This window comes from Penicillium odoratum, assembly GCF_028828045.1.
Source record: "Penicillium odoratum strain IBT 22623 chromosome Unknown utg000002l_segment0_segment0, whole genome shotgun sequence".
Taxonomy (NCBI): domain Eukaryota; kingdom Fungi; phylum Ascomycota; class Eurotiomycetes; order Eurotiales; family Aspergillaceae; genus Penicillium; species Penicillium odoratum.
This window is the reverse complement of record NW_026643144.1, coordinates 1,862,403-1,881,950: the sequence shown is the minus strand read 5'-3', so window position 1 is coordinate 1,881,950 and position 19,548 is coordinate 1,862,403. Positions and strand designations below refer to the sequence as shown.

Genomic DNA, 19,548 nt, shown 5'->3' with positions numbered 1-19,548 from the left:
ATGTAGGTACGAGATTGTTTGAGATTCCCCATTACTTCATATTAATCGATTTCCGCGCCTCCAATCCATCCTATTTAACGTAGCTGCTGCTTTCTTCGAAGCCATTTGAGACTGCGAGATGATTGAATAAGCGAGTAGAGGATAAATTATTGTACTTCAAATGGGAATGTAGATAATTGAGATTGAAGAATATTGGGATTGTTAACTTTGTCAAGGTTGGTGAGCCACGTGACCCCTCCGGCTTGGCATCTGATCCGCGCCGCAAGTTTTCTGATTGAGTCTCCGCGCCAGCAACATTGCGATTATTGCTCACATTGATCCCAGTACACATCGCCGAGGTCACTTTTAATTACCGCAATGATTTGCAGAAGCTGCAGAACGAGCATGCTGTCTCGGCTACCACAGCAACAAGCCCTGGCATGGACATCATCACCAGCACGCCAGCTGCCTCTGATTCGCAGCCAATTTCGATTCTACAGCGATAAAGGCACCAACCCTCCCGTCAATCCCTCATCTCCTCCCAGTCCCCGCCAGCCCTCGGTCGGAGATGTCACCACCCCCTCCGCCATCTCCTCTGCCACCCCCGGTGTTTCCCAGCCGTTGAGCACCCCAGAGACTGTCCACATTGACGTGCAGCCTGGTGCTGCCACAAAGCCCGTCGTCGAGCGCCCACCGAGCAGCTGTCCTGTCGGTACTAAGATGAACGGCCTGAACTACTTCAAGAACAAGCCTGATATCGTTGCGAAGGAGGACTCGGAGTACCCTGACTGGTTGTGGGATCTCTTGGGTGATTCAAGCAAGTCAGCCAAGGCTGAAAAGGGCGGAGTTGACCCTAGCAGTGCGTTGACCTATCATGCATTTTGTGCCTTCCCAGACTGACATTTTCCAGCCTTGAACAAGAAGCAACGCAAGCGTTACGAGAAGAAGCTCGCCGCCCGCGTTGGTGTCCTCCCGCCCAAAATTCCTGCCCATCACCACGCCCACGACATTACACCAGCGCCATACAACCGTGACGGACTTCCCGAAATCGGAATTACCGATGCCACCGAGAGTGCGGACCAGCGTACCGAGGTTACCAGGAGTGCTCGCCAAGCCCGGCGGAAGGCCATTAAGGAATCCAACTTCCTGCGTGGCCTGTAAACCGATTGAGTGTATTTGTTTCTCTATAGGCGTCGACCATTGGTCTTTGAAGAAGCGGGCTCGTCATTTGGAAGCGGTGTTTGACTGGAATAGCTCGTCTATTCCCATTGCCGCGGTGGACGCATAGAACAGGTCCTTCCCCCCGGCATGTATTATTACGTCGATTTGATTTCTCCATTGTGCTATATATTCAATGATATTTGATTCACACATCACTCCAGTTCCACTATCTTCTATTGACGTTCTAACCTCAGCTTCAAGCACTCGGGATCGGCCAATCCTTCTCCTCACCCTGCCCCTCCAGCCAGGGCAAGCAAGCATCCCACAAAGCCCGAAACTCGCCATCCCCGAGCCCCATCAACTTCTCCCAGAACTGGCGATCAAATCGATGGAAAAACGCCACCCAGGATACGAAGAACAAATCTGCATAACCAGCCGTCTCCCCTTCAAAGAAAGCACCCTTCTTCCCCTCTCTCCCCTTCAGCATCTTAATCAACGGCTCACACGACTTCTCAGCACTCTCCCAAATCTCCGCAATCTGTCTCTCTCCCTCCGCCCGAACCTCCGCCAACGGCTTCCCATACGTCTCAGTCCGCGTCCGCACAAAATACTCCTGCCCCCGAGGGTCAAGGTGATTTGGCACAGTGGGAATAATCAGCGAGCCGATCGCCGGTCCCAGGCCGGAGATAAGTTTCTGAACCGCAAGAAACAGCGCATAGCTCGCATCGCCAGAGGGGAAGAGCGGACGGTCGGGGAAAACGCGGTCCAGATGCTCGACAATAGGAAGCGAGTCCATCAATGCTCCGTGCGGGTTTGAGGTTGAGATCAGGGACCCGTGGGTAATTGCGGGGAGGGTGTATGCGTATCCGACATCGTTGGCTTTGAGGCCGAACCCTTTGATCAAGGGCGCGATGTCCGGGTAAGAGATCCAGCTTTGGGTGTAGGGGATTTTCTTGAAGTTAAGCACCGTTCGCACTTTGAGGGTATTTGGGGACCATGATTTGTATGCACCTGGGTCTTGTTAAGCAGTTTACATCCATTGGCCTGGATTTGCGGGGTACGGACCTGGGAGGGTGGAGGTGATGTCGAAGAAGTGGACGGGCTCGGTGTTGGACATGGTTATTGATTGGATTGGTTATTCTCAGCAATGATCTTGAGAAGTTTGAGGGGCTCAGTATTGTGAAGCAAGGAGCATAGAATGAGATGGAACTCTGTATTGATTTGGATTTCTCAGCAAAGATCAACTAACTGACTAGTCGGTTAGCAACTAAACTAAGACTGAAACGAAGCTCTAGCCTCTTTCGGCCGTCTTATACAGGGGATCAAGTCAGACTGAATCGATGACATACAACCAAAAACCATAAACCAGGAATATCCCAATTCCAGCCCTACACAATGCCAAGCGGTCAGAATGGAGCCACTTAAGAAAGTGGAGAGTCGATCAAGGGGCACACGTGTCGCATCTTTTCGCCTCCTTTTCTTGAATTATTTCCAATCCTCTAAAGCTGTTCTATGATCTACAGCTTCCAATCGTCCGCCATCAGCCTTGAATCCGGAGGTCAACATTCCCTACGTTAGTACTGCGGGGCATCTTTCCAAGTACCAACGTACCAATAAGCTCGCAAGGTCAAGCTTACACCCCCACCAGAAATCAAAGCTCGGTGAAGCCGTGCAAGGCTATCGCATTCAACATCCTGAAGTAATTTGTCATATCGGAAACTGCAATCATGCAGAAAGTCGACAAGCTTGTTGAGCGAGCGCGTCATCTATCCCTCCGCTCTGCAGAGAAAGAGGCACCTCTAGACGCATTCCACTCTACAGTCGATACGCATCTCCAGAAGATCTACGAGTCTCTCACTACACATAATATCTCAAAGGACGATTTTCTAAATCATATCCAGCGAGACGGGACTGTGGGAGATGGAGATGGAGTTGATCCGTTGAGCTCGCTGGATGCCTTCCGTGCCTTTATGAAAGATCCCATTTCTTGTGCCCTGGGACCAGCCAAGGAGTTGGATATCTCAGCTCCTATTTCTGATTATTATATCTCGTCTAGTCATAATACTTATTTGACTGGAAACCAGCTTTATAGTGATTCTGCGGCGAGTGCCTATACGTTGGTATGTATGGGCATTATGGAGGATGAGGATGAGACCCTTGTTGATTATTCCTAGGTACTTCTAAATGGTTGTCGATCTGTTGAAATCGATGTTTGGGATGGGGAACCTGCCGAAGCAGATTCGAATGAGGACAGTGATTCGTCGGATAATGAAGGGAAGAAATCTACTCTCAAGTCGAGACTGAAGGAGACTATCATGTCTAAGATCGGGAGTGAGGAGAAGGCTGCGAAGGAGCTTCTCGAAGAAAAATGGCATCGGGAGAGCTCCAGGTCTGCAGATGCCAGTGTTGATGATGAGACTGCTCCTGTGCTTGGGGAGCCTCGTGTTTTGCACGGACACACTCTGACCAAGGGGACACCCTTTCGCGATATCTGTTATGCGATCCGTGATGCTGCGTTTGTGAACAGTGATCTACCTGTGATTATTAGTTTCGAAGTCCACGCTTGCTTGGAGCAGCAGCAGATGATGGTTGATATTGTCCATGAAGCTTGGAAGGGTCTTCTGGTGGAAATTCCTTCGGACGTGAAAGCTGATAAATTACCCACGTTAGCTGAACTGAAGAGGAAGATCTTGATCAAGACCAAGTCCACGCCTCTGCCACGAGCAGACGTCAAAGCCGAGCTAGACGCGTCTGAGCCTTCAGACGAAGGCAGTGATCCGTCTGTGGAGGGTCAAAAGCCCGCGAAGCCCTCCAAGGTTCTGGATGCTCTAGCCCAGCTAGCTGTGTACACACCGGCATATCATTTCAGTCACTTCGACCAGCCAGGTAAGAGCAATAACAGCCGTATCGGAACACATACTGATGCTTTCCATAGAGGCGAAACTCCCCGTCCACGTCTTCTCCCTATCTGAAAAGGCCGCCCGCGAAGCACACATCAACTACCGCGACGCCTTATTCGAACACAACCGCTGCTCACTCATGCGAATCTATCCCTACGCACTCCGCGTAACATCCTCGAACCTCGACCCCGCCTTCCACTGGCGCCGCGGAGCTCAGCTAGTAGCGCTGAACTGGCAAAGTCTCGACAAGGGCATGATGCTAAACCACGGCATGTTCGCTGGCACTCCAGGCTGGGTCCAAAAGCCATCAGGGTATCGCAGCTCGGAAGGCCCCACAGACACGATCACGCGCGCGAATGTCGAATTGAAAATCGAGGTCTTTGCAGGGCAGGATCTTGCGCTTCCGCAGAATCACTCCGAAAAGGGATTCCAGCCTTACGTCGTTTGCCAACTGCACGTCGAGGAGCCCGAGGGTCCTGTGGCTGCGGATCGGGACGATGCGAGCGATGACACGGATAAGAGTAGTTATCGACGTAAGACGAAGACGGCGTCGGGTAGAAATCCTGATTTCGAGGCGCAGGCGTTGGTTTTCCCCACTGTAATGGGTATTGTTGAAGAGCTCAGTTTCGTCCGGTTGGTTTTCCCCTTACTCCTTGGTTGCCCATTCTGCTATTCTCGGCTGCATTTGCATTTGCTTTCCCCCTCACACTCGATGCACGTCGCCTTTCGTGCATCTGTACAACGGTTCATGTGGGCTGGCTACTTGCAGTTCTTCAGTGGAACCCGCTCGCCCTATTTGGGAGCTGCCGATACCTTCTGTGTGACGATGCATCGTTGCCTTGGGAAAACCTGCAGCGCCGTTCAACATCCCCAACATTCCCAACTTCCCCGCATTTGCATTTGCATTTGTTTTTTGAGACATTCGTTATCGGCAATGCACATCGGCTGACTTTTCAAATTCTGCTAGTTTCAAAATCAAGGACGACGAATTTGGCCGAGACTCCTTGGCGGCGTGGACATGTATCCGTCTTGACCAGCTACGAGAGGGATATCGATTTATTCACCTGCAAAATAGCATCGGAGGGAAGGCCGGCGGTGTACTATTAGTGCGGATCACAAAGCATATTTCCTAGTCATACGGAGGACACAGCCAAGTAATGAAACAACGACAGCATGATAGGTCTTTTTCAAATCATTTTTGCCACACTCCCGGATAATAAGAGGTTGGGCGAGGGAATTCAGGCGTCCATGCCGTGCCGTTGCATAACATAGTCCATTCTCTGTATGCTGTAGGAAAGAAAAAGACAAGGAAAAGAAAGAAGAAAATGAAAAAGAAAAAGAAAAAGAAAAGAAGAAACAAGGGCCTCCGAATAAAGCTCTTCAGACGCAGCCTGGAACAGGATGTGGTGCGCCACAAACCAATGTGGACTCGCATAATCTCTGACAAAAGGACATCCAGATACAGCGACGCACGTCCAAGTCGTCAAACACCGAGTATGACCAACTGTTCGGCCTTTGTCGCGCGCATATGTGCGACGTGGTCGGTTCTGTGCACCCCGATCGATTAACCGATTTCGATTGCGATCGGGGGAGATTCAGGATTCAAGAATCGATTCGAGATTCTCGTTTTCAGAGATCAGATGGGCGGAGGAAGGCCCGAGTGAGGCATGCAAGGAGGAGTTATTTTCATCTGGGAACCACGGACCATGGTCGGGAGATCACTTGCCAACTGCAGACAAAGCTACATGGCGGGTGTGATCATATTCCAGAAGGCAGCCCAAAGATTCTATGCAAATATTGAAGATCATTGATATGATGTGAGGAGGTATGTGGTATGATTTAGTTGGCCTGGAATCCATTACGAGATGTAGGGGGGTGAATAAGGTCATGACCGCAAATTAGTTAGTAGTTTAAACAACAAGTGAATTCTCATCCGAACTGGGACTGTAGTATGTTTGATTTGGAACGTGGATAATCAGACAGTGTGACGACTCCACTAGGACTGCATATAAGCAAACAAGAAAGTTATCCTGCATGATGCGCGCCATCTCCGTGTCTAGTATGCAGGGATGTTGTTAAAAGAATCAAGAAATTGAAAGCGAAGTCACTAAGCCAAAAGCATCAAGTTTTCGTTTACTTAGTCAAAAGAGATAAAGATCACCGCCAAGTACCATACATCAGATTGATCAACATGACGGCTAAGCAGAACGGTAAATACTCCGATTCTAGTGATAGGGCTACCGAGTAAATCCGTACCCATCTTCGATCACTTCCACGAATTGATTTTCAAGTAAATAATATGAAAAAATAAAATATAAATTAGAGTGGTCTTTGAGCTTTTGACAAAGTAGAGTTTGCTGACAGCTATGCATGTAGCCGTAAATATGAAAAAGGGGGAGATGAACCAATAATCGGGAAGAATCGAAAATGACTCGTAAAAATGATTCCCAAAAACATCCTTTTGATCTGGAAATGATACATCACTTTTGTACCATATTTGATGCTTTGACCCGTTTGATCTATCTCCTGTATGGTTTAATCACATCTTCACCCCCACATAATAGCCAACATTGGCGAACTTCAAACTCGGATTACCTCGGGAACATGCATATCATTGGTTTCCTATTGTGGCGTTTTACTTCAAGGTTTTTTTCAAAAAATCCTTCAGCTGGAATGGATCGATCGTCGAGAAGCTTTTTCATACAATACGGGAACTTCCGAATCGCGACTCACCGTATTGTGTTTTGCTATTTTCTGGATTTCCCTTTAGTTTCGATCGATCCTTGTCTCTCTTTGTCCCTGTTCCTTATAAGAACTGTCTTCCAACCTGATTCGGATTCTTCAATCAATTCCAAGTCCAAGTTCAGCCTCTCATAACCAAATCCAAATTTAAATCAAATCAACTTTCACCCTTTCCACCTTCCCAACTACGCTGAAATGTCTCCATCTATCGTGAAGGGCTCGAGCTCCCCAGCAGTCAACAAGGTTCGTGTATACTTGTACTTTTGAGACCTTATTTAATGTGATCCAGATGCCTGGCGTCCGGTGCCCAAACTGTCAAGCCAAGGGCCAAGAAGTATGGGTGATTCCTGGCAAAAGTTGCCATGTCTGTGCAACACCATGCGCATGATGGTATATAATTGTCTTTGATCATCAACATCCATCGAGCATAAGCTCGTGACTTCTAGATGTACATTTGCCGAGTTTTTCCGAGGCGCTGCTCTATCAATCTCTTCATTTTGATCGACACCACCAATAGCGGCTCTCACACGGGACGCCTGATCGCTATGCAAGCATGGTTGGGAAGGAATGGAATGAAATGGACTGGGAAATGGACGGGGAATGGAGTTCGGTGATTCTATGAGTTATGATATGATTTCCTTTTCTCGGAGTTTCTTGTTAGCCATCGGTTCTATATACGTGAAATATCGATGTTCTTTTTAACATTTTTAGCGGTCTATCATTTCTTCTAGAATCTGTCATCCGTGTCGTACTTTTTCCCTCGCATAGTACTTTTGTCTTTCACGCGGAGTTGACGTCATGGCTCTTACTGTAACTTTTTTTCGCTACTAGTAGGAAACGAAACTGGAAATGGAGAAATATTCGATGGGAACTTGCTATGAAAGTGAGCGTCTAGTACGGGGCTTACAACACGTCTCTACTTGGACTACCCCTCTTTGAGTGGGAATAGAGAGTTACCGCGCTTAGCGCGTACTACTCAGGTCTAAATACTCATCTCATTCAATGGCTCAATGACAGATATATCAAAAGACAATACTAAAAATGCCAGGGATGTAAAAGAGACCTTTGGTGCAGGTCGAGCGGATGTACCTGCAGGAAAGATCCGTAAAGTGTAGATGGGCAGTAGACTTCGATATTGATGTTGAAAGGAAATATATTCTACTTCTATAGAGTATTCTAGTGGACGAAGCGGAAATCGACTCTGCAAAAACAAATTAGCACCTTGTCATTGTCATGCTGAACGAACAATAAACGTACCTCTTGTTGCCTAGGTGGGCATTTTCAACGACATAGCGTTCCCTCTCTTCGCTAGACATGTTGTCCCAAATTGCAGCGTTTTGCCTGATAATCATTAGTACCAGAGATCACAGGCATCATAGTCGGATAGAACATACTTGTTTCGCCGCACGTAGTATAACTTGGCTGCAATGAATAACAGGGCACTCCAAATACAAAGAGCGATCAACACAGCATTGCCAGTGCGGTAGTATGGCTTGTCCTTAGCCTGGTAGACATTGTTACCGATGATGTTGCTGACCTGCACCGACATGTTATACAGCGCAGTAGCAACCGTCCGCGTTCTCACAGTACCGGCATTACGTGAGGCGATCGCGACAATGATCGCATGCACGTATGGCATGGCGATAAGCAGGACGATCAGAATCCATCGCACCCAGGCGCTAGCATCGTTCGGAAGCACTTCCAGCGCGATCAAGAGGATCAGGGCCCAGAACTGGGCAACGACACCAAGGAGGAAGCGCTGGTTGAACCTTTCAGACACCCAGGTAATCCAGAGCAGGTTCAAGATGAAAATCACATAGGCCGGGATAGTCAATAGGTTGGTGTGGAAAGTACTGAAGCCGAGCGATTTTAGTTCCAGACTGATGTAACTGGCGGAGGGGATGGTGGGAATCATCCAAGTCAGACCTAGTAGGTAAACGATCCACATGTCGTAATCCTTGAGAGCGGTCCAGAGCATCTTCGGAGTCACCGGCTGGCGGTTGTGCATGCCTCCTTTGCTGGGATCGTCGCGCAGGATACGGTTAACCATGATCTTCTCTTCGTGCTCGTTGAACCAGCCCTCTTTACCGCGGAACCGGCCGGCGGTCTGTGTCGGAGAGGCGGGCATCCAGAATGCAGCGATGATTCCAATGACGCCGGTGATGAGGCCCTCGAAGGCGAACATGTATCGCCAGCCACCCGTACCGTCCGCGTTATGAATGTGTAGGAATCCGTATGCAAGAAATGCGCTGACGATTGAAGTGAGCTGGTAGGCCATCCAGAAATAGCTCAGACGAATGGGCAGTTCCGCGGTCTTGTACCAAAATGACAGGAAAAGAATCGTGTCCGGGATGCTGCGGTGAGTTAGCAGTGGTCATCAAACCGGTTCGAGTTTCCCTTACAATCCACCTTCTAACAGACCGAGCAACGCTCTGCAGGCATAGTAGCTACTTTTGTCCTTCACAAAAGCTTGACAAGCCGCAATCAAACTCCAGGAGACCATTTGAACTGGGATCCAGCGGTCGGGACCGACCCATTTAGAGATCAACTGAGATGGCAATTCCGCGAAAAGAAAAGTCACCAGGAAAATTGTTTGACCAGTGTTGTAGTTGTTCGTTGTCATGCCTAGGTCTCCCAGCATGTTGTCGGAGGTGGCTTGAACGACATTTCCACGATCGAGCTGGAGAGCAAAAAAGGTAACGCAGGCAAATGTACAGATTCGCCAATCGATCTAGATGTAGCGATTAGCGAGGTCATAAGAAGTCAAGATGTCAGCCATACCTTTCGGACCACTGCCTTCTCTTCAGCTTCCGTCCATTCAAACTCAGGGTCCCATCGATGATAGCCCTCATAGCTTTCAATGGGTTTATAAAATCGGGGGTCCTCTGTAGTGTCAAAAGCACAATCAACATTCTTAACAATGCCACGTCGATCGTCAGTCGACGAAGCCGAAGAATCATTTCTGGACTTGATCTGGATCTTGTCCTTGGAATCATAGTCCGAAGCCTCAAGCCCGGACTTGTTTACCTCCTCGATGGCCATATTGTAGGACCTTCGGTTGATATTGGAGATAGTGATCGGGGAGAGATTTAGAACTGCACTATATACCTAGAAAGAGGGACTTAAGGTCCTATAAGGCTTAGGAAATAATTTAGGTTGGCAGAGCCTGAAGCCTTTGTGGCCGTCTATCACGCCATTTCGTACATTTGACTCGGCTTAGATTGCAAGCTTATACGAGGGAATTAGAGATGCATGGCGCATTCTTACCGACCTCATGGCAATGCAGTTCCACTTTCAAAAACATGGAGGCGAATCTTGGTATTTTACATTTGATTGATGTTTGTCCTTGTGTTCTTATCACACGGTGGATTTAAATGAGGTCTACAAACAATGTTTACATCTACAGACACTATTTTCCTCTCAATCCATAACATGTAATGGACAATCACATATAGCTGACTTTCAAGTCGGCATTTTTAGCCTTAGTGAGTGTGTAAACCTTGGACGTTCGTGGCGTTAAATGCTAGGACTTTGTCCAAATCACGCAAAAGCGAATAAACTGACGTTTACTTGAACGAGTAGCAGCGCGGTTTTAGGCCCCACTTAATCAAGGCCACGTTTAGCACAAAACTTACTATGTACATAAGTGTTAAGAAAGCGATTCAGACGATTCACCATCAACTGCCTTACTTTTACCCGTAAGGACAAACCGACCTTTCTGATTAAGGGATTTTGGAAAATTCGCGCATAATTGCTCCTAGAACATAAATAGAAATTATGCCAGCTAATATAGTCCAAGTCAAAAGTTGCAAGCCGAAAAGTCGGCATTTTGTCGCGCAACACAAGTTGTATATCACGTCATATCCAATCGCGATGACGGGAAATGGGAGGAATATCCAAGTAAACTTGCCATTGATAGACAACCAACCCCAGATCTACAACCGTGATTTCCACTTGTATCTTGCACGCAATCAGATAACACTTGGTCCACGAATCAGATATTTCATGGACGCACGCCATACTTCGCACGCCATTTACTAAGGCCATAACGAGAATTGGACTCAGGGAAATGCCCACGTCAAGGTTTTCAACGTTTCATTGTGAATCTCCGCATTGACTTGCTACATTGATGACACTTTAATCTTTTGATGTCTTGATTCGTTCGATTTGTGAACCCCGCAGTCATGGTGCAATCTTCATCGGCAAGCTTCCGACTGTGTGGAGTATATAGTGTGATAGTTCTGCTGCAAAGAATTAGAATTGATTTAACAACACTTATACATATCCTATCTAGGTATCTCCAGAGCCCGTAATATCATTAAGCCAGTGGACATAGGAAATGGCACCTTCAGTCACCGAGACCGTCGGACTTCGCTCCGCAACATTCACCGTACCCCTCAAGAGCGACACAGGCCACAACAAGGAAAACTTGATCGGATACAAGATTGAAAAAGAGAAAGAGCTCAATGGAACAGACAAAATCGCCCCAGTGTCATTCCCCAACTATCTTCCCGTATGGGACAACGAAACCGAAAGGTACACAACCCAACAACCGAATTCAAACAAGACTATCAATTCCTAACAATCCCAGATACCCACCTCTAACCCTCTTTGAGCACTACGATCACGGCAAAGACGCAGACCCCAACTTCCCCGACCTCTTCCCAAAAGGCCAAGCCGAAATTGACAACATAACACCCTTCATCGGCACCGAAGTCAAGGGCATACAACTAAGCAAGCTCTCCCAAGCAGGCAAAGACCAACTCGCACTCTTCGTCGCTCAGCGCCGAGTCGTCGGTACGTACCTATCCGAACCACAAGCACAAAACAGCCAACTAATAAAACCAGCATTCCGCGACCAAGACTTCGCCTCCCTCCCCATCCAAGAAGCAGTCGACTACGTGGGCTATTTCGGTCGCCACCACATCCACCAAACATCCGGCGCTCCGAAAGGCTTCCCAGAAGTCCATCTTGTCTTCCGAGGCGCGGACGATCGCACAGGTGGAAAGTTCCTCGAACAACGCACAAACACTATAACCTGGCACAGTGATGTGACTTTTGAGAAGCAGCCGCCGGGTACTACCTTTTTGTATGTGCTTGATGGGCCGGAGACGGGCGGGGATACTCTTTTCGGGGATATGGTACAAGCGTATAAGCGTCTTTCGCCGGAATTCCGGAAACGCTTGCATGGGTTGAGGGCTGTGCATTCGGGGGCTGAGCAGGTGAGGGCTAGTTTGGAAGGGGGTGGGATTGCGAGACGGGATCCGGTGGTTTCGGAGCATCCTATTGTGAGGACGCATCCTGTTACTGGGGAGAAGGCTCTTTATGTGAATCCGCAGTGTGAGTTTCTTTTCTTTTTCTTTTTCTGTTTCTTTGCTTGATTGAGGATATGCTAATATAGTGGATTAGTCACTCGGTATATTGTTGGATATAAGAAGGAGGAGTCTGATTACCTGCTCAAGTTCTTGTTCGATCATATTGCTCTTTCGCAGGATCTACAGACTCGTATTCGTTGGAAGGCTGGTACGGTTGTGGTTTGGGATGTGAGTTGCCTCGTCTTTCTTTGATATAACTGATATACTGACTATCGCAGAATCGTTTGGCTTGCCACTCTGCTGTGTTTGACTGGGAGGATGGTCAGAGACGACACATTGCCCGTTTGACACCACAGGCTGAGCAGCCCTATGAGACGCCGTTCGAGGGCTGAGGAGCGAATAATGCATAACTGTCTACAAGTATATACTAAATTGAAACAACGTTCATTATCTGTCCATCGGCCTTTGAAGAAACGCAAGGAATTGTTTGGATTTACCCTTTCTCTCACACTCATCAATTTACCACTCTATTGCTTGGGTACACTATAGATTTTTTGGACATACGTTCGAAACCACCACCAGATTTTTGCTTTTTTTCCCTTCTCCTTCCACTGCATTTCTCTTCTCTTCTCCTCTCTTCTCTTTTTTCTTTTTCTTTTCTGTTCCGCTATTTATGAATCTGGAGAGCCCTTTGGCCATTTGATTAATACGATACGAAAGAGGTAGAATACTGGGTAAGATACCGAATAGGAGACCAAGTAGGAGACTGAGCAGGAGATATAGTAGGAGGTGTGGTCTAACACTCAAGTAGGCGCCGCGCAAAAAGCGCGGCGGAAAGCCTCTAGTGTATTAATACTTGAGGAGGACTAGATATCAGTCCAGTCATTCATTTTCGTACATCTCGACTATATCGATCCAGGAGTCCAACCGTCCACTCATTGAAACGTCTCGCTGAGATGGGCAACATCTGATTGCTATGAACCAGTGCATTGGATAATGCTTCGAAAATCATCGAGGGGAGTTCCAGCTCCTCAACAGACAGTGGAGATGGTCTACCCATGTCACGATTCAGGATCGAATCAACGTCATCCAACGTCTGGAAAAGGACTTTCATTGCTTTCTGAGCATTAACACTGTATCCTGAATTAGAGTTGGAATAGCGAAGATCGGGATTGAAGACCCAAAGCTAATGATTGAGTTAGTGAGATGCAGAGTATGGTGAGAAACGCGGACTTACTAATAGTCCATTTTTCTGTCCACGGTGGACAACGAATCTTCGTGCGCTTTCGCGATCAATCAGTTCTAGGAGTTGAGCTGCGACAATGAGTTCGCCTGGGTAGCTTTGCCATTGGTCTTCGGCCATTTCATCGTTTGTGTTTAGGGATACGTTCGCTTTCAGGAGGCGCCATCCATTTGCAGAGGGGTCCTCCATGCCGATAATTGCGTTGCAGGCGATGCAGTCTAGGGTTCTTTGTTGAGATGCCGCAGGATTTGATACTGTTTCCTCTTCGTTTCCCTATGGACACAACATGTCAGCATGTGAAGCTGATGAATACGTGGAATCGAGATTATTTTGGAAGGAATCATTTGAAGTTCAAATTGGGGCAATAGAAATGCTAGCTTTTGACAAGATTTGTGACTTTCCGTCTGCACGCCAGTCCCACGTCTCTGGGAAAGGCAGCCCCAAACAATCATTGAAGATAGAAGGGTGCGAAGAAGCCCTGGTCAGATGGAAGCGAGAACAAGCCCAAGACAGTAGCCAATGAAGAACGAAATCCATCTAACAGGAGAGGATGACTGCGCCGCAAGGGTTTGACAAAGGTTGAACCGCTTACCTACCAGCCTGGGTCCGGAAAGGCTGGGTATCGATATAGGGCAATAGTATCGAAGGCCACAACATTGAACGAAATGGTCTCCTTCTAAGTTGCCCAAGTCAAAAAGAAAAGATAACTGTGCATAGGAATATGGGAAATAAAGCGTGCGGGGTTAGTGATTACAGTAGACTTTCTTACCTTTTTCAATCCCACGCAGTCTGATTCGGCAAGCAAGAATGTAGCCACGTCGATAAGGACAGTTCCAGGGATCGCTTCAACACGACTACCGGCTCCGTATCCTTTGATCTGGGCATTCTGCTCCTCGATCCGAAGCGCAGCGTTGGCTTCGGGTTTGGAGTCTTCCTCGTGGGGATCCGGCTTATGGCAGTGCCAAAAGTCCATCATCTCAGCCCAATTTCCGCTCGGTAGATCCTTCCACGTCCACCCACAGGCGCGGTTATGTTTCTCGACTCGTGTATTTGAAGGGCCTGTGGCATCCAGGAACTGAGCGCCACAAGCACGGCATCGAATGCGAGTCAAAGTCGACATGTCGGCCGCCGTCCAGGGCACATGGTCATCGATTAATTCGTCTTTCGGCATAAGAACCGGGTCAGTCGGGTCGATCTGCATTCTAAACGAGTAGTCATGGCTCGCGTCTGTGGGTTGTTGCGTTGGACAGCTATTGGTGTTCAATATCCGGCGAGTGGCATCGCTGACACGCGCTGGAAGCTTGATCGTCTCCGTCACATTTTGGAGAGGTTCTGGCAAAGAGACAGTAACTGCCTTGCGAGAATCTGAAAGCTGTATCTGTGGCCGAATCGCATCGAGAGCTAGGTTCCGAGGAATGGAGATGTAGAGGGTTATTTGACGGATGTTGGGAAGTAGTTCGGCGTGGAGATAGAGGGATACATCTGCATCTGTTTGCAGTTGTACCTTGGACATGTCCACTGACAAATCTGGATCCGTCAATTACTGGATCATGCGATCTGAACAAGTGAAAGCAGATGGGGAATCAGCGCGCTAGCGCGGTCCCCGAAGACAAACAGCGCAAATGCGGTCACGTGAAAATGATGAAATGATGGACAAAAATGAATGAGAAATAAACAAAAAAGACAAAAAAGAAATCTGGAAAGACCAGTTCTAATGGTTCCAGAGGGGGTCGAACCCTCGACTTTGGCGTTATTAGCACCACACTCTAACCAACTGAGTTATGGAACCGTTGAGATTTGGGTGCCACTTTGTGCTTTAAGACGGGAAGCTGTGGATCTTGCCCGAGGTGGGGCCTTATTAATGCCTTAGAGCTATAGCCGCAGTGTCAAGTCAAAGAAAAGCACTTATTGTGGACGATCCAGACGTACAATTGATCGCGAAGGCTGCTGGTGGAGGCTGTAAACAAATATGCAAGGGACATTGATATCTTAGAATTAAATTCAAAATAGAACTGTTTAAGACAATATGTGTTCATACAAAACCCCATCCACTAAATTCATCTACAAATTGAACAGCCGCCTTCAGATAGAAGTTGTCCTGGTCTCCCCAAGTCGAGGCCATTTCTTCCAACGAATGAATAGCCTTGAGATAATGAACATCTGTCGAATTCTCACCATTTATCGCCTGACTCGCGGTCCATTTCCAGTCTCGTCCTTCAATATCGTAACTGCTCACCCGTTCCAAGTCAATCTCTCGCCGGTGCTGGCCAATAAACGTGGTGAGCGTCATTAACCACCACTGCCGCAGAAGCGGGATCTGGAATTTTGGCGGAATCAGCGGTAGTAGCACGCGAACTGCATGACTGGTAGTTAAGATGTGTACGAGGAAGAAATCGTACTTCTGGGTTCCATGAGTTGCACTGAAAAGTACGGCGGCGAGCTTTTGACTCTCGCGGAACTGTTCCATCGGGTTCTCGATTTTCCAGGCGTTCCAGTGATTTAATACAGAGGCCTCATGGGTGTTCAGGAGGTTGTGATGATCTGGCGTAGTAGGGAGGTCGTTGAAATGCTTGTCGGAGCGAACTTTATCAAGAACTTCAAAGAGGGATGTTGTTTGGTATGACGGCTCGATTTGTGAGTAGACCGGGTCGTCTAGGTACTTGTGCGTGCTATTGTAACACACAGAGGCCAAACCCAGTGCCTCGATTGCAACTTCACGGCTATTTATCTCATAGGCGTACGCGAGATGGATGAGGGGATGGCCCACTATGTGCATGTTAGTACTCAACTCCCGCCAAGCAGCAAAATTAAGGGATCATACGATCTGCAAGAATTGAGTTGAAAATGGGTTGGTCGCCAGAGAACAGGTACTGGTTAATGACTTCTTTCCAATCGTAGCTGAGTCGAACGAGTTCATCTTCGTAGTAATCCACAAATGCTTTTTCATATCTGCTCAATCCCGTTAGTACCGCGTGTTGCAAAATTTGCCAGAGCAGTCTGCATAGTACATACTCTCTATGACCTAGGTAATTTCTCCAGTCTTCATCAGTCACCTCGGCAGGTGAGTCTTCCCATGCGTCCAATAACTTTGACTCGGACTCATAGAGTCGGTTTAGGTCATCTGCATCAGCGCCCAGCAGGAACGCTGCACCAAGAAGCTAGAGAAAGGTTAGCCATAACCAAATTTTTACAGAGAGATAAAGTGGAATTGGTTACAAACATGGGGTGCATGATTATGGAACCTTCGGTGGTTGTATAAGATGGCATAGTTTGCATGATTCAATTTCAGCAAGTACTTCAATGCCCGTGCATGCTTTTCTGGCGCTTCGATATCATGGATCTTCACAGGTGGTAGGTCGATTACCTTCTTTCCTCTGGGGAAAGGTAGGAGTGACCTTAGAGAAGGCAATGAGACTGACAGCATGTTGGTGGGTTGATGTCTGTTCAGTTTGTTGAGAAAATGTGTGTCCAATGGCGGAAACGCGTGCTTGACGGTAGGCTGTATCCTTGATTGTCACACCTTCGGTAGCAAGCGAATCACAAAAAAGATCACAGTTTTCGGATCGCAGGCTGTTGTCTACAATTGTAGGTTAAATCGTGGGATCCGCTATGGATTGTTGGGAAGATCATGCGTTCAGGCATTCAGGCACATAATCGTGACGTAATTGAAATTGTGTCACGTGTTGTCCAAATCAATTACATAAGGAGGCTTTGAAGGCAGAAATGGTGAGAATAATACATTGGTAAAGTATACTATTCTTATGAATAGTAAATGAAAGCGATCTAAGCTATCTATGGACTTTTATTTCTTCTGTTCCACCATTGGGATCGGTTGCTGTGGCTGATCACCGACTTGTCCAGAGAGGACCTCCACCTCGATCCGGGGACCAACATAGTTCTTGCGACCGTCGACAAACCAGGTGATCGTAGAAATTATAAAGACGATACCAAAAGCGGCCACACAGTAGTCTAAAGGTCAATTAGCTTTCGTCTTTCAGAGACAATGCGATCCGAACATACTCATATTGCTGCCAGTGGCAGGTAGGTCTGGAGGGAAGAGGAATAGCACAGTGGTGAGAGCGACATATACCAACGAAATCTGTCACAGCTGTTAGTCGGACGGTATCATTGAGGAATCTTCCTGAATTCTTACGATGTTCAGCACCCAGCCGAGGACATTGGGAAGAACGAAGGATCTCTCGGGAAGTGTGTTACGTCCTCGAATACAGTTGATCGCGATCGGGATACCGTAGGCAAGATCCAAAAGGACCACCGAAGCCGATATAATAGCATTGAATGCGCTAGAAGATCCGAGGAAGATCAGGCCGAAGATGACTACCAAAACGAAGTTGAGGTAGAGTGTGTTGAGAGGGACCTTCAACCCGGGGTGGATTCTGGAAAAGAAACGCGACGCAGGCAAACCACCGTCACTGGAAAATTATTAGCAAGAGCCAATTTGAGGAGCTCTAGCGGGCATACCGTGCAAACGCATAGCACATGCGACTACTAGTCGTCATGATAGCAGTAGTGGCGAACAGCATGCAGACAAGAGGGAAGCTAAAAGATGTAAGCACTGGATTCTTCAAAGAAAAAGTTTCAGGTGAGATATCCTACATCAACAGACAGATGGCGCCGGCTTTGTTGGAAGTTGCGTGGTACAGGATAGCCAAAAGCGGACCTGCAGAAGATTCGATGACCTCCGTGATACTGCCAGCCACGAACAGCAAAACGACAAGGAAGATAGTACCAGTCACTGTGCCAATACCGACACATGCGATCATGATCTTGGGACCCTCCACTGAGGGGTTGGGGATTTCTGCGACTCGTCAGCCTTATCCTTGGCGATCAAATCGTTCTCATGTTACCTTCGATCATGTGCGCAACACCATCCTGTTTCCATAGTCAGCATCAATGCAGTGATATCAGCAAGTGTATTTACTCACAAATCCAGTGACACCAAGTCCTCCTTGCAGAAGCTGTTGACATGTTAGAATGGAATACACAGAATTTTGTTTCGAAACGTACGCCAAGGAGCCAGGCAATGCCATCGGGCCCTGGAATGAATGTTAGTGAAAGAGTTCAGGCATCCCGAGTAAATCCACATACAGCCAGTCGTGTTGAGAAACTCGCGGAAAACAAAGTCTCCAGAGTTGAAGTCTGGTGAGGCGCAAGCCAGAACCGTGATGCAGATCACAGTGAAGCCAGCGAGCGACCAGATAACTTGGAAGGAGTCAGCATTTTTATCAAAAGTAGTCGATTTAATGATATCTTACATGCGGCCTTGTTGAAGTAAGGCAAAATGCTGTTGCCAAAGGCATTAATGAGGAATGCCGCAATATTGTAGCCGACGTAGATCAGGAATTGGTGCCACCGCTGAGACACATAGTCCTATGAGAATTGTTAGTTTCAGGACAAAGGCTCAACCAAGTCAAAGGTATGAGTACCGAGTGCATCAGCGAAATAACTCCAACAACTAGCTGACTGCCCAGCAGACCACCGGTAGCGACCAGCGCGACCCATCCAGCGCAATTCACCCAGCCGGTAATCCACGACAGAATAGGCATCCACTTCTGCCAGGAAATCACAGCCACCCAGTGGTATTGACCTCCAGCTCTGTTTACTCTATTAGTTCCAATTTCTAAGTACACAAGATGGGTTCACAGGGGGTATCTTACGTAGGATAGGCGGAAAGGAACTCGGCGAGGGAGGCGGACATGCATAGGTTGCAAATACCGGCGGTGATCAGACCTGCATGGTGTTGTCAGCATGGTGCCATCGAAAACCGGGAAGGGCGCATTACCCCAGACAACGCTAGTACTGCCACCCGACGGCAGACTAAGTGACAAACTGGTAGACAAAGCAGTCCATGACTTTTTTGAATCATTAGCCTACTACCCAAATCCAGATATAGGTGGTTCTCGATCAGAAGATTCGTACATTCAGAATTGCAAATGCAAGACCCAACATGGACCTGTGAACATTGAAATTAGAATCGCAATTGAGCAATATGAATCGTGGAACAACATACAATAATGAAAATTGACGCTTCAACTCGGATTTATGACCCATCTGGGCCAACTGCGCATCATCATTATGGCCATCGACATAATCTTTGAGTGAGGGATCATCCATGATGGATGTGAAGTGATGAATAAGACAAAGACAATGAAGAAAAAGAAGAAGAAAAAGAAAAAGAAAGGATCAGAAA

The 19,548-nt window shown here is 47.6% G+C and overlaps 8 protein-coding genes across 8 annotated transcripts; 3 read left to right on the top strand and 5 right to left on the bottom strand.

Annotated features, from left to right (window-relative positions):
- Positions 1-384: 384 nt before the first annotated feature.
- N7520_002708 (mitochondrial 54S ribosomal protein mL54) lies at positions 385-1,140 on the top strand (the record flags this gene model as incomplete). Its single annotated transcript, XM_057136643.1, has 2 exons — positions 385-838; positions 890-1,140. The coding sequence occupies 2 exons, from the start codon at positions 385-387 to the stop codon at positions 1,138-1,140; spliced, it is 705 nt and encodes a 234-aa protein (XP_056999329.1).
- Positions 1,141-1,396: 256 nt separating this feature from the next.
- Positions 1,397-2,257, bottom strand: N7520_002707 (glutathione S-transferase family protein; the record flags this gene model as incomplete). Its single annotated transcript, XM_057136642.1, has 2 exons — positions 1,397-2,151; positions 2,206-2,257. The coding sequence occupies 2 exons, from the start codon at positions 2,255-2,257 to the stop codon at positions 1,397-1,399; spliced, it is 807 nt and encodes a 268-aa protein (XP_056999328.1).
- Positions 2,258-2,867: 610 nt separating this feature from the next.
- N7520_002706 (putative phosphoinositide-specific phospholipase C) lies at positions 2,868-5,173 on the top strand (the record flags this gene model as incomplete). Its single annotated transcript, XM_057136641.1, has 4 exons — positions 2,868-3,260; positions 3,315-4,026; positions 4,076-4,673; positions 5,008-5,173. 4 exons carry the CDS (start codon positions 2,868-2,870, stop codon positions 5,171-5,173), a joined length of 1,869 nt encoding a protein of 622 aa, XP_056999327.1.
- Positions 5,174-7,958: 2,785 nt separating this feature from the next.
- N7520_002705 (putative transporter) lies at positions 7,959-9,824 on the bottom strand (the record flags this gene model as incomplete). Its single annotated transcript, XM_057136640.1, has 5 exons — positions 7,959-7,983; positions 8,040-8,123; positions 8,177-9,136; positions 9,185-9,513; positions 9,564-9,824. The coding sequence occupies 5 exons, from the start codon at positions 9,822-9,824 to the stop codon at positions 7,959-7,961; spliced, it is 1,659 nt and encodes a 552-aa protein (XP_056999326.1).
- Positions 9,825-11,121: 1,297 nt separating this feature from the next.
- On the top strand, positions 11,122-12,489 carry N7520_002704 (TauD/TfdA dioxygenase family protein; the record flags this gene model as incomplete). Its single annotated transcript, XM_057136639.1, has 5 exons — positions 11,122-11,318; positions 11,374-11,579; positions 11,631-12,122; positions 12,192-12,325; positions 12,376-12,489. 5 exons carry the CDS (start codon positions 11,122-11,124, stop codon positions 12,487-12,489), a joined length of 1,143 nt encoding a protein of 380 aa, XP_056999325.1.
- A 494-nt stretch (positions 12,490-12,983) lies between these two features.
- On the bottom strand, positions 12,984-14,853 carry N7520_002703 (HECT-type E3 ubiquitin transferase; the record flags this gene model as incomplete). The annotated part of the gene is made up of 3 exons (XM_057136638.1): positions 12,984-13,283; positions 13,335-13,613; positions 14,110-14,853. 3 exons carry the CDS (start codon positions 14,851-14,853, stop codon positions 12,984-12,986), a joined length of 1,323 nt encoding a protein of 440 aa, XP_056999324.1.
- A 519-nt stretch (positions 14,854-15,372) lies between these two features.
- On the bottom strand, positions 15,373-16,764 carry N7520_002702 (questin oxidase family protein; the record flags this gene model as incomplete). Its single annotated transcript, XM_057136637.1, has 3 exons — positions 15,373-16,106; positions 16,162-16,498; positions 16,561-16,764. 3 exons carry the CDS (start codon positions 16,762-16,764, stop codon positions 15,373-15,375), a joined length of 1,275 nt encoding a protein of 424 aa, XP_056999323.1.
- Positions 16,765-17,142: 378 nt separating this feature from the next.
- N7520_002701 (GABA permease GabA) lies at positions 17,143-19,472 on the bottom strand (the record flags this gene model as incomplete). The annotated part of the gene is made up of 15 exons (XM_057136636.1): positions 17,143-17,309; positions 17,361-17,439; positions 17,494-17,770; positions 17,820-17,897; positions 17,955-18,156; positions 18,206-18,230; positions 18,284-18,316; positions 18,366-18,394; positions 18,447-18,560; positions 18,614-18,728; positions 18,785-18,953; positions 19,016-19,088; positions 19,141-19,210; positions 19,278-19,311; positions 19,369-19,472. 15 exons carry the CDS (start codon positions 19,470-19,472, stop codon positions 17,143-17,145), a joined length of 1,569 nt encoding a protein of 522 aa, XP_056999322.1.
- Between the last annotated feature and the right edge of the window lie 76 nt (positions 19,473-19,548).